The sequence below is a fragment of the Erinaceus europaeus genome, chromosome 13 (genome assembly GCF_950295315.1).
Source record: "Erinaceus europaeus chromosome 13, mEriEur2.1, whole genome shotgun sequence".
NCBI lineage: Eukaryota > Metazoa > Chordata > Mammalia > Eulipotyphla > Erinaceidae > Erinaceus > Erinaceus europaeus.
The window spans coordinates 50,823,015-50,835,675 of record NC_080174.1 but is presented as its reverse complement, the minus strand read 5'-3'; the positions used below and the strand labels follow the sequence as shown (position 1 = coordinate 50,835,675).

General features: G+C 50.2%; 1 protein-coding gene across 5 annotated transcripts in view; it reads left to right on the top strand.

Moving 5' to 3' along the window:
* Positions 1-6,853: 6,853 nt before the first annotated feature.
* CSMD2 (CUB and Sushi multiple domains 2) overlaps positions 6,854-12,661 on the top strand; it is an 814,611-nt gene continuing 808,803 nt past the window's right edge. For all 5 annotated transcript variants that reach the window (XM_060205823.1, XM_060205822.1, XM_060205821.1 and 2 more), the window contains exon 1: positions 6,854-7,189. In XM_060205823.1, the coding sequence (XP_060061806.1) occupies positions 7,000-7,189 (190 nt within the window). In that variant the 5' untranslated portion in view covers positions 6,854-6,999. The remainder of the gene's footprint in view (positions 7,190-12,661) is intronic.

The window sequence follows — 12,661 nt, the reverse complement described above, 5'->3', positions numbered from 1 at the left end:
GTGCAAAAGACTGGCCAAATAGGAGGCAGAAGGGCAGGCAGGGCTGGTAATGAAAGTTCATAGAGGAAGGCTCATGTCTAGAGAGGAGCTTGGATTTCATTCTGAAGACTCTGGGGGTGGGGGTGGGGTAATGCAGGGAAGGCGGAGAGGAACTCTAAAATCAGGTTAGGATCTTTGAGAGATTGCTTGTGGCAAAGAGGAAGACATGTTGAATGAAGCAAAACCAGACTTAGGGCACCTGCGGTGCAGCTGTTCTGGTTAGAACCTGGGAGATTTTAAGGAGGCAGACTTCAGAGGACCCAGTGACTGCCTGACTAGGAGGACTGAATGAGAAGGAAGTCCAGGATGATCTTCCAGATTTCTAGTGCAAGAAATGGCTGACTCTGGAAACTATGCAAAGAAGCAGGTGGTGGTGAAGGTTGGAGGAGGAGTTCAGTTCTCAGTAGGCTGGGGTAGCGCCTCCTGTGAGACATCCATGAGGAAAGAATGCCAGACACAGTAGTGACATCGTGGGCTCAGAAGACTGTCAGAAGTTTCTGCCCTAAGGAGCTGCCAGCTCCCTAGGGAGAGCAATGAGAGAGTTGACAATTATGGAGTCTGGAGAGTCACAGATCAGAGGCACAGTGTCCCTTCCACCTTCCTCCAGCACCTCAGACTGTGGATGCTGCAAAGTCTTTCCACTGAGTCTACCTCCCTACATTTGTTTTCTTCTTGGAAGGTGTCACTTTTCACTTGCCCCTCTCAGGCTGAGATAGGAATCCTGTCTCTCCTGTTCCTCCTCCTCTTTTTCACCATAGCACTGCTTAACTCTGGCTTATGGTGGTGCCAGGGATTGAACTTGGGACCACAGAGTCTTAGACATAAAAGTCGTTTGCATAACCATCATGCTGTTTTCCTGGCCAAGAAGCCCTTCTTGTTTCCATGACATCCTGGCTATGTCCCAGAGTAATTAAATGTACTTTGTTGTTTAACTCTCTTCTCAACAAACTATCAACGCCTGAGGGCAGGGATCACTAACAGCTTCTTATTCTTTGTTCCTACTTCCTTAGCACCAAGCACTGAGCCTGACATAAGGATTCAGGTTTTGTGGCATGAAGAAATGAATGAATTAGTGAGATATAAGTGACTGACTGATAGGACACTAGAGAAAAGACCATTAAAAAGAAAAATAAGGATATTGCTAGTTGTTGTGAATCATGCCAACAGTTCAGTGGCTTACTGCTGCTGGAAGTCATCTGTCCTATCATAGCCCAATGCAGGCACCTCTGGTTGGTGGTGGTTCTCTTCCATGCAGTAATTTAGGGCCAGGATTTCTCTATGTTGTGACTCTGTCACCTCCTTGGTACCCACACCAGCAGAAAGAGGAGTAGGGTGGGATGTGCCTTGAAGTGACACACCATTTCTGCTTACATTTCTTTGGCTAGAACCTTGTGATTTCACCCAAGTGCAGTAGGGACTGCAAAAATTTAATTATGGACTGGCCAGCCACTTCTCAGCTACAACTCAGCTCTACTGACATTTTGTGATGAAACAATTCTTCAGGGGGCGGGGTCTTCCTGGCCATTGTGGGATGTTTAGCTGCATCTGTTGCCTCTGTCTCCTAGATGCCAGTAGCACCTTCCAGTCAAGACAACTAAGAATGCTGCTGTCATTGTCAAATGTCCCCTGGTGGCAGTGGTGGTATGTGTGTGTGTGTGTGTAGGGGGGATCACCCCTGGTTGAGAACCACCATTCAGTATTATGGAAGGAGTGGGGGTACACAGTTTTGACTTCCAGGAGCTGTCCAGCTATCAGGGGCCATCTAACCCAGCAGGGTTTGTGTGGAGGGATATTTTGGGGAGGTGACACTTGAGCTGAGTGATGATTTGGAATCATTCACTGCATAGTAAGAGAGGGTGAGAGGGAATGATATTACAGTCAGAGCAAACAGTTTGAGTCAAGACAAGGCAGTGGTTGCTGAATGGAGGAATTTCAAGTAGAGATGATCGCCTAGGACTGTCCTGTGGATTTTGACCTCTGACAAACAAAGGGGAAAAATGACTTCTTTTGCTACTGACAATGAACTCTGTCCCTTTCCTTGTTTCACAAATGGAAAATGTTCTGCCAGAGATGTCAGAATTTGTGAGCCCGGTGATCTGTGGCAATGGAGGGGGGAAAAATGATTGAGGGCCCTTCTAATTTCTCTCACCTGCATACAGAGACCCACACACTCACTAGTTTGTTCTGGACTTTTTCTTCATGAGCACCTCCTGTCATCTTTCCTTGGGAAAGGGATCACTGTCATCTCTACAGTGACAGCCTCACCCTTGGGAAGTACTAGCTTCTGTCTGATCATGCTCATGATTTAAAGATCCCTATCCTCACCCAGACCCCAGGTTTTTCCTTTGAGTTCTCACCTCTGCTCTGTAGCCCTGCTCTGCAATTTGGCTTTTCACCTCAGCCTGCATGTCTGTCCTTATGGCTAGAGCATTCCATCTGTTCTCACTCTCTCTCACTCTAGCTTTAGAAGAAGGCTTTTTTATTTCTTCTTGGGTCAGAATGAAAATTTCAGGGCATCAAGTCTACAGACATTACTTGAGTCAGGCTGAGTTCCTCAGAGCATCAAGCCTTGTTTTCTTTCTTAAATGAACTCTGTTCTTATCTAGATATTAGACTTATCTTGGCGACTCACTACACAGCACTGGATTTTATTTATTTATTTATTTGCAATTTGATTGTTGTGGAGAGACCTTGACCCATGGTAACCTATAGCTCCTGGGGAGAACAGAAGGAAAGGTCAGGCAGGGATCCAGTCCTGGGGACTGGGTGACAGCTATGCTCTACTAGGCTAGAGGAGGGAGTTGTCATCTTTCAGACATCTGTCCCTTCCTGACCCTGCAGATGTTTCTAGAGCTCTCCCTTCTGTTTGTATCACTTTCAGCTGCCTGTTGTAGTAAAGTTCCAACTGATCACCTCATTTATTTTTCTGCACCTTTTCTTACTGTCTGCTCCTGCACAGAGAAGTTAGTGTAAATACCAGGCTGTGCCACTTGCTTTCTGTTTTCTAGAAGTGAAAATCTACCTCTCGGGTATTCAGAGCTATCCATCCACCTTCTCAAACCGTCTCCTGTTAAAGCAATTGCACCATATCCAGTCTTAACAAGTGTCTCTGTCGTTCTTTTTCTTGCTTTCTTATCTCCACCTAAATGTCTTACCCTTCATTACAGGTAGAACTGTGTGTCCTGGCCCTCCTACATTCATACTGTAGCCCCAAACAGCATATGTGACTGCATTGGGAAACCAGGTAAAGACGAGTTAAAGTTAAAATGAGGTCATTGGGTTGTCAGCAAGATAGCTCATTTGGGGAGGATAGCTGCTCTGTCAAGTGCATGACCCAAGTTCTAGTCTTGACTCCCATTGCACTGGTGCGGGGGGGGGGGGATTCAGTGCTGTTGTGTTTTTTCTCCCTCTCCATCTTTCTATTTCTATCTCAAAAAGTTGACCAGAAGTTGGTGAAATTGCTCACCTGGAAAGTGTGCTGCTTTGTCACATGCACACAAATCAGTTTCAAGCCCAGCCCCTACCACTTTGAAGGATGCTTCTGTGCTGTTGCCCCCCCACCCCCATCAAAAAAAAAGTTGGCCAGGAATAGTGAAGACCCAGTAAGTACAGAAAAGAGATGAGAGAGAGAGAGGGGTGGGGAGAGGGATCTCTTAGGGTGGTTCTAATTCAGTATGACTGATGTCCTTATAAGAAAACACTCAACACAGAGGTATACAGAGGGGAAGCAGCATGAGGACACAGGGGAAAGATGGCCACGTGCAAGTTGAGGAAAGAGGACTGAGAAGGAACCAACCCTGTTGACATCTTAATTTTGGACTTTAAATTCAAGCTACACAGCGTGTGGTACTGTTATGACAGAAGTCCCAGCAAACGAATGCACCACCTATGGTGCCTATTCCTAGTACCTGAGAATAAAGTCCAAACTCCCATTACCCCCCAGCCCACCCTTTATAAACTGGCTTCTGCCCCAAAGCCCTCCCTCATCTCATGGGGATACTCACCTTGATTCAGTCCAGCCTTCCTTCTTCTCTCCTTTCCATTTCAGGGCCTTGCTTCAAAGCTCTCCTCCCAATTTGTATGGTTTATCTTCCTTAATTTTTTATTCCACATTCAAGGTCATTACATAGAAGAGGTCTTTCCAGACCTCTAATTTAGGATATCCCCCTATCCTTTTTCATAGCACCATGAATCTTTTCTTCATTGCTTCCTTAATTATAGTAACTTTACATAGATTTATTTATTGCCTGCCTTCATCAAAGCAGAAACTATTCACTTGGCTATATATTCATTATCTAGCATAGTGTCTGTCATAATGATTTTCAATAAGTGTTTGGTGAATAAACCAATCTCTACCTTGTCTAAGTTTCTACCCAGGTTTTGGGGTCTAGTCCTACTTCTCTCCTTAAATCTACCTGCCAATCTTCCAGGCCCAAGACAAACTCTAAAAGCATCCCTGCTGTCATGGTGCCTACAACTGCTAGACTTCTATGGGTTTTGTGTGAATTTCCAAATTTGTCTCTTATTCTCCCAAGCCAGACCACACACTGTGCCTCAGTGGCTGGCACAGGGCCCAGAGCTCAGGAGGCCTCAGTCAATGTATGTGGACCCAAACACATCAGAGAGAGGAAGGGACGGTGGAGGAAGTAAGTAACTGAGCTGTTTACAGGGGGGAAATGTACTCTTACCCTCTATAGCCTACATGGAGAAGAATGACAAATTTTCCTTTTGCTCTGGGGCATAAGAAGGGGGCTCAGGTGGGGGGATTCCCAAATTATACAGCAGCTCAAACTCTTTTCTGCGCATTTTGAGGCTGCCTGGATGGCTAGGCCTCCACACAGACAGGAGAAAGGGAAGACTCAAGCTTAAGAACCAGAAGCCCACCCCAAGGAAGACCTGCTCACCACCAGCCCCCCTTTTGAGGCTACCACCCATTCACTGCCCAGCCAGTTTCTCCCTCCCCTCCAGTGCTAGTGGGAAGGCCTGGCCAGTAGTGGCTGGCTGAGCTCTCTTGCAGGGGACTGGGTCTGGACAAAGGAAAGCTAAAAGCACCCTCTTGGCTGCCCCAGGGACATAAAGCAGGCCTTTCACTGTGCAGTTCTGGCTGCCTCGGTCTGTTCTTGGCACTCAGCTAGGCAGCTTGGGGAGGGGCGAGAAAGCAAGTGTATTGGGGGGTGGGGATGTGGCCCAATGATTCTGTGGAAGCTCACAGGGCTCACCCTCCCAGTGCCACTGGGAAGGCTCCCCAGCTGTGGGATGAGCTCAAGTAGGGAAATCAGAATGATTTGGGATGGAGAAGAGAGGGAGGGCTTCAAGGAGGCTGGAAGATCATAGCTCTGGATGCAAGTTTTCCCAGGGGCAACAAGGACAGACATCTACTTCACCAGCCTTGCCAGCCATGCTTCCCGGAGGGATGGGTAATCCCACAGCTCTTCCAGTTCTTTGTCAAACATTCCCAGCAGTCTCAAACTACAGGTCACTGCCCACCCTGGGCTCCCACATTCCAGAGCTCTGGCTTGACCAACCCCCAACTCCCAACCCGGAGCCCAGCTCAGCAAAGCGGTGTCTGCCATATAATGATTTTCAGTGTTTGTTGGGGGTGGGGTACTCACCCACTAGTGTCTTTCAGCGGGGCGCTCCAGTCGGGGCTGCCCCTCATGCCTCTCCGGGTACCCACTGGTCTCTCTCCTGCAACCTCTCAGCAGCGTCCCTTCCCTTTTACTCAGTTTGGCATAGACAGCGAAGGAGCCATAGTGACTGATGAAGAAGTCAAAGGGAACCGAGTCCAAGACTGCTACAGAAGAGGAATGGGGAATGGGGTGGGGACAGACGCGAAGCCCTTGGGGCCTAGAGGCAACAGCTACCAGGGAAATGTGGGGGAGCCGCTCAGGAGAAACTCGCCTTGTTTGGAGCCACGGCTGGGAGGGGGAGGGGAAAGCAGCAGCAGGGCCCGGTTATTTAAATTTGAGGATAAATTGTACAAGTAACTCTTGCAGTCTCCCCATCAACCTTACCTCCCACCCCCATCCCAACCCCCGCCCCCACCGCCACTCCAGTATAAACAAGCACTCCCCCGACCATCCAGAGAATTTGTTTTAGGGTTTGGGCAAGATCCTACAAAGCCAAATGAACATTCTCCACACACCCCCCCATTTGATTCTTAACCCGAGTCTTAGCGCACACATTCTGCACCTGGGAGGTTACTGGATTACGGAGGTTACGGGATTTTATGCATTACCCCAGGCCCCAGATAGCAAGTTCAAAGCCACCAACCAAGACCAGTTTTTAAACCCATGACTAATAGAATCACACTCTTCTGGGCCACCTATCCCCAGACAGTATTCCAATTATCAAACGTGTTAGAGGTGTGTGTGTCTGTCTGTCTGTGTGTCTGTGCAAGCGCGCCTGTGTATGTGTGTGCACCCGTGTGTGTGCGCGAGAGCGTGTGCGTATGAGGGGGTGTATTAATGAGTGCTTTTATAAATGGAAACGAGAGGACTGAACTCAAAAGAAACTGGTCAATTGTAAAACAAACAGGAATAAACAGCCCTTTAGATGTAATTTGTGGTCTCTCTAGAGGTGGAGGTGGCACTGAAGAGAAACCCCCACCTTCCAATATATTTTCCTTTGCTGCGCCTCCACCCCAGCATTAGGAGCGGCGGAGCAGCGGCTCCGGAGTGATTAATCCGGGGATAATTCGCCCCCCCGCCCCCTCCCCCCACCCCACCCCCACCCCCGGCGCGAACCCCGCGAAGCGGGATTGGAGCGAGTCATTTCCGAGAGCGCAGCGCGCCTCTCCCCGGCCGGGCGGACACTTGGTTCATTCCAGCCGCAGAAGCTCAGGGCTCCCGCGTACCGGGATTTTTTCTGAGCAGAAAAAAAAAAAAGCTCAGAGCTCTCCTGACCTCCTTTCTCCTCGGCGGCGAGCGGAGCCTCTCCCTCGGCGCTGCCGGCCGCGCCATGCCGCGCTCGCGGGGACGGGAGCAGGGGCGTTGCGGCTGCCCCGCCGGGAGGGCTCGCGGCAAAGCCGGGGTTTCCGCGCTCGTGCCGGGCGCCCGGAGCCGCTGGGGCCGCCCGCCGCCGCCGCCGCCAACGCCGCCGCTGCTGCTGCTGCTGGGCTGGGGCTTGCTCAGCGCCTCGGCCGCCGCCGGTAAGTGCAGCCGCGCCGGGAGCCAGCGGCCGCGCGCGTCCCACCTGAGCCCCGTGCCCACCCGGCGCCCACCCGGCCCCGTCCCCCCCCCTCCCCTTAACCTTTCACCCTCCGCCTCGCCTCAGTCTCTGCCTGCTCGCCCCCACCCCAGCGTGGCCTCACCTCCGCCCGCACCGTTGTCCCCAAGCCCGGCCGCAACTTGGCCGGTTCCCGCCCGTACCGGGGCCTGGGAGACAGACATCCCCACCCCGGGCTGCGGGGCGCCCGGACCGTGGCTTCAGTTTCTCCAGCCCCCCAGCCCCCAAGGTGCCAGGCTTTCCCCCGGTAAACTTTCCCGGAGCCCTCCCCCACCTCGCGATTCGGGCTGGCACGCCAGTCCTGAGGGCCGGCGAGGCTCGGCGCGCTCCCTCCCCTTCTCGGCGTCTGCGGGGTCTGCCCTTCCCCGCCCCCGCCCGCCCGTCTTCTCCCGAGCGGAGCCCGCGCCCCCGCCGGAGCCGCCCGGAGACTGCGGCCGCCATCCCCCCTCCTCAAGTGCTCCCCACCCCCCACTCGGGCGCTCAGGTCCGGCAGGGGAGTCAGGTGGGCGCCCAGCCGGGGCGGGGGTCCCCGGCACGCTTCTCTGGAGGCCTCAGGTGGGGGCCTGAGGGTGTCGAGGTGGAGGCCAGGAGGGGGTTGGGGCGGGGAGGGAGTGTCGCCGCCAGCCTGCGCGCCGCCACATTCCCCTCGGCTCCCACTCCGCGCCAAAGTGCCCTTTCCCGCGCCCTGCTGCAGCCGAGCGCCGGAGCTGCGGCTGCGGCGGCGCGGGCGGGCCTGCTCTGGTGACCGGCCCGGGAGGGGGGCACGCCGGGTGGGTGCGGAAAGTCCCGGAACTTCTTGGGGGGGGTGCTTGTTCGGCTTCGTGCGCACCCCAGAAAGCACGCGGGCCCCCGAGAACATGCAGTCCCGTGGGGATCACTACCCTGCACTGCTGCCCTTCCACTTTATTCCCTGCACGGCTCGGAGGTTGAGTTCTCCTCACAGCCTAGAAAGTTCCTTGTGCTCGGGTGGGGACGGGTCCAATTGGCTAATTCTGCAGCCTCATTTTCCTTTTCGCCCGGAGACTGTCACCCACTGTGGGAGAAAATTCAAAACACCTGCTGCCTAGGCCTGGTGGCCTGTACACGGATTGGTTTTTTGTTTTGTTTCTTTCGTTCTTATTTATTTATACCACCGATTGAGCTTCTGAAGGCTTGTCCTTCGCCATCCAGACATTTTAGTGCTCCTTTCTTGGAAAGTGCGCCCTTTAGCAGGATGGCTCTTCAGCCCATTGTGCGCCTCAACATCCCGTTCTCGCGTCCCTCCCCAGGACCTTGTCGCCGCAGAATGTCGGGGTTTCTCATGGGAAGGGCGCGGGCAGGCAGCCACAGCTCTCTCTTCCTTCCCCACTTGACCGGACTTTCCCGGGTCCTCTGAAGAGCCATAGCTGCAGACACCCAGAGAGGGGCGCCCGCGGTGCGCGCGCCTCTGAGCTGCGGCCTCGCGCACATCCACACCCACTGGGTGGCTGTGCGGTTCATAGCAATGCCGCTAGTCACCCAGACTTGCCACCTGGGTGGTGGGGAGACTGTCGGGTCTTTCCGTGGGTGGTTTGTCCGGATCTGCCCCTTGTTTTTGCTTGTGGGGAGGGGGGAGGCTTAGATCATCTCTGATGTGATGAAACTGCTTTTCTGACAGCATTTGCCTATACCTCTCAGGCATGTCTTACCCATGAGGAAAGGAAAAAAAAAAAAGCCGCTGCTCGATGTTGCAGGAAACCTGCCTTGTGGAGATCCTTTGCCTCCACAAGTTGGGACCAGTGGCTCTGAATGGCTTGGAGGAAAAGGGGCACTTGATCTCTGGCAGGCCCTCTCTGGCTTCCAGTGCATTTCATTTTAAGCCTTTCCCGAATTTAGATGTAGGGTTTGGCCTTGCAAGCAGCAAAGATTTGGAAATGGACTTGGTGACAGATGATTGCAGGATTTGGCACATCAGAGGGAGAAGCACATTCATTTTCTGTTCTCTTCACACTGTTGACTTTAAAAGACGCTTAGGACTGAACCATCTCCCTTTCTTGGTCCAGTGATGACTAAATGAAATGAATACAAGGATTTTACGAGGGGGAGCCTCCTTATCCACTTATACTTTTTAATGTGTTTTTTCTTTTTTTTATTTTTTGAATGTTTATTTATTTATTCCCTTTTGTTGCCCTTATTGTTTCATTGTCGTAGTTATTATTGTTGTCGTTGTTGCTGGACAGGACAGAGAGAAATGGAGAGAGGAGGGGAAGACAGACACCTGCAGACCTGTTTCACTGCCTTTGAACCGGGATCCTTATGCTGGCTGGTCCTTGCACTTTGCACCACGTGGGCTTAACTGCTGTGCTACCAATCCGGCTTTCCCACTTATACTTTCTATCTTCAATCCCTTCCTTCCACACCTTGCTCCCCATCCATTTACCCCCACCCAGGTGCACCCCCAATATGTTAAATGTGTTACTGCCTTTCCTAAATATTGATCACCATTCTTATGTCCCCCCTTGATCCATAAGCAGTTTAAACTTTAACGTGCACTAACTAAAGCAATGAACTCACCATCCCTTGTCTTTTGTTCACAAGTCAACTCTCTTGGAAAAGGTCTGAACTCAGTTTCTCTGCTACCGGTGACTCTGCAGTTCAGCTTCTGTCTCCAGGACTGGAATTCTTTCGGAAAGATCACCTGTAACCTATCTGCTTGTCACTCAATCTGTGCTTATTTTTCTTTAGTGCTCTGTGTCTTTGAACACGTACAGTTATTCCATTATTTTTTTTTTTCCTCTTGAACTTCTGGAAGACTGTGCTTTCCTGAATTTTCTCCTACCTCTTTACTGTGTCTCCCTAGTCTCCAGGAGTAGCTCTGGCTCCCCTCCCATTAGTATGGTTTCCTGTAGTGCTTCAGCCTTGGCTTTTCCTCATTCCCTTTCACCACTCCGTGTGAGCTCATCCACAGTACACACCTTCTACTTTCACACTTTGAAGCTTCCAGACAATTCTCCCCTACCAAGATGCTTCTACTGATATGTGCTTATTGCCATTCTAGCCCCCTGGAAACTGTGGGTCCAGATAGCCCATATAGCCTACAGATTCTTGGATACCTTCACCTTGATGCTTTTCCTTCCAAAGCAAACTCATTAGCTTCTCACTTCAGCCCCCAGTATTCCCTGATGTAACGACATGCAGCCTATGGTACCTGCAGCCTTCCAGCTATCCAGCCCAGAAACCTAAGGCTCATCTTCAATTCCTTCCTTACCTGGTTTCATCAGTCTTACAGCCTCAGTTACTCTCTATCCTACCTGCTCTTTTCCGGATTAAGAAGTTATGAACAGAGGGTTGGGCCATAGCACAGCAGGCTAAGGGCATATGGCTCGAAGCTTCAAGGATCAGCTCAAGAATCCCGGTGTGACCCCCCCCCCCCCCCCCCCGGCTTCCCACCTGCGGGGGGGTCACCTCACAAGTGGTGAAGCAGGTCTGCAAGTGTCTATCTTTCTCTCCCCCTCTCTGTCTACCCCACCTCTCTCCATTTCTCTGTCCATCTAACAACAACGACATCAATAACAACAATAATAATAACCACAACAAGGATAAAACAACAAGAGCAACAAAAGGGGAAAAAATAGCCTCCAGGAGCAGTGGATTCATGGTGCAGGCACCATGAGTCCTAGCAATAACCCTGGAGGCAAAAATAAATAAATAAATAAATAAAAAGTTTTGAACATTGAGAAGACCTGTAATGATTCCCATCCCTCTAATAAGTAATTCTGAGTAAAAGCAATATTAAACTATAAGTGCAAGTTTTGAGCTGGGTGGTGGCACACCAAGTTAAGCACACCTATTATAATGTGCAAGGACCTGGGTTCAAGCCTCCAGGCCCCATATGCAGAGGGAAAGCTTCATGAGCAATGAAGTAGTGCTGCAGTGCCCCCCTCCTCTCCGCTCCTCCATACCCATTATGTCTTGGTATCTCTGTCTCTGTCCATTAAATAATAAATTAGAAAAAAAAAAAAACCTTGCCGCCAACCTGACTTCCCTAGGCAGATGACTTCAACAGTGAGTCCTGGGACCCCACCTCTCCAGAGCCCTACCCCAATAGGGAAAGATAGAAGCAGCCTAGGAGTATGGGTTGACCTGTCAGTGCCCATGTCCAGTGGAGAAGCAACTACAGAAGCCAGATACCTCCAGCAGATAGGCATACTGACCATACCTAGTATTTGTTTATAGTACTGGCTGGTGTGTAGTCAGAATGTTCATTAATATTTATCTCCTCATATATCAATCTATAAGCTTGCTGCAGGCAGGAGCAGGACCTTATTCTCTTGGTATTCCTAGCTCCGAGCTCAAGATCTGGTATAAAAATGGTGCCTTGGCTGGGAGTATGGATTGACCAGTCAATGCCCATGTTCAGTAGGGAAGCAATTACAGAAGCCAGACCTTCCACCTTCTGCATCCCACAATGACCTTGGGTCCATATTCCTAGAGGGATAAAGAATAGGAAAGCCATCAGGGGAGGGGATGGGATACGGAGATCTGTTGGTGGGAATTGTGTGGAGTTGTACCCCTCTTATCTTGTGGTTTTGTTAATGTCTCAATTTTTAAATAAATAAAAAAAAATTTTAAATGGTACCTTATAGATGGTTGTTAAATTGGCACATGATTTTTCAATTCATTTTTTTTTTAATTCAAGTAACGTTGGTTTACAGGATTGTATACATTTTAGGGACACAGTTCTACCTCTCCTCAGATTATTTGCTACCAAAACATGCCCATCACCAAGTTACCAATACCCATCTACTCCCTCCAGCAACATTTTTCCCTTGAAGAGTTTTGTAGGAACTAATAATGCTAAATCAAGAGTTTCAGGGTTCAAGGAAGTCAGCTAGTTTGCAGAGGTAATGGGGATGACTAACATACCTGACCCCTAGGTGCTATCTTCCTGAAATGCCACAGAATCAGTTATACCCACTGGACATCCACATGACTCAGGAGATTGCTTTTTACATTCTAGAACCAAGACAACAGCAATCCCTAAAGCTCCACCCTGCTAAGGAAAGACAGTTAATTTTAAGTTCGGTCACTAGGGTATGGTTTTGAATTTCCTTCTCCAACTGAGCTTGGTTTATGGTTAAAAAAAAAAAAGACATATCTTGGTCAGGTGATTGTTTAGCTTTGTTGAAAGGCAGGCAGAATCATGTTGAAGACAACTGGAGGACCAGGTGTTTGGGTCTTGCACTTGATACAGTAGAGTCCAGCAAATGGCTTCGGTAGCACCATTTTCACTCGTGTGGATGATCTGCCTCATCATCATCATCATCATCATCATCATCATCATCATCATCATCATCATTATGCCAGCAGGAGTAAGGGAATTTGATTGCTCAATAGAAGTAGACTTTTCTTGTTGGAGAGGTAGTCAATCTTGAGG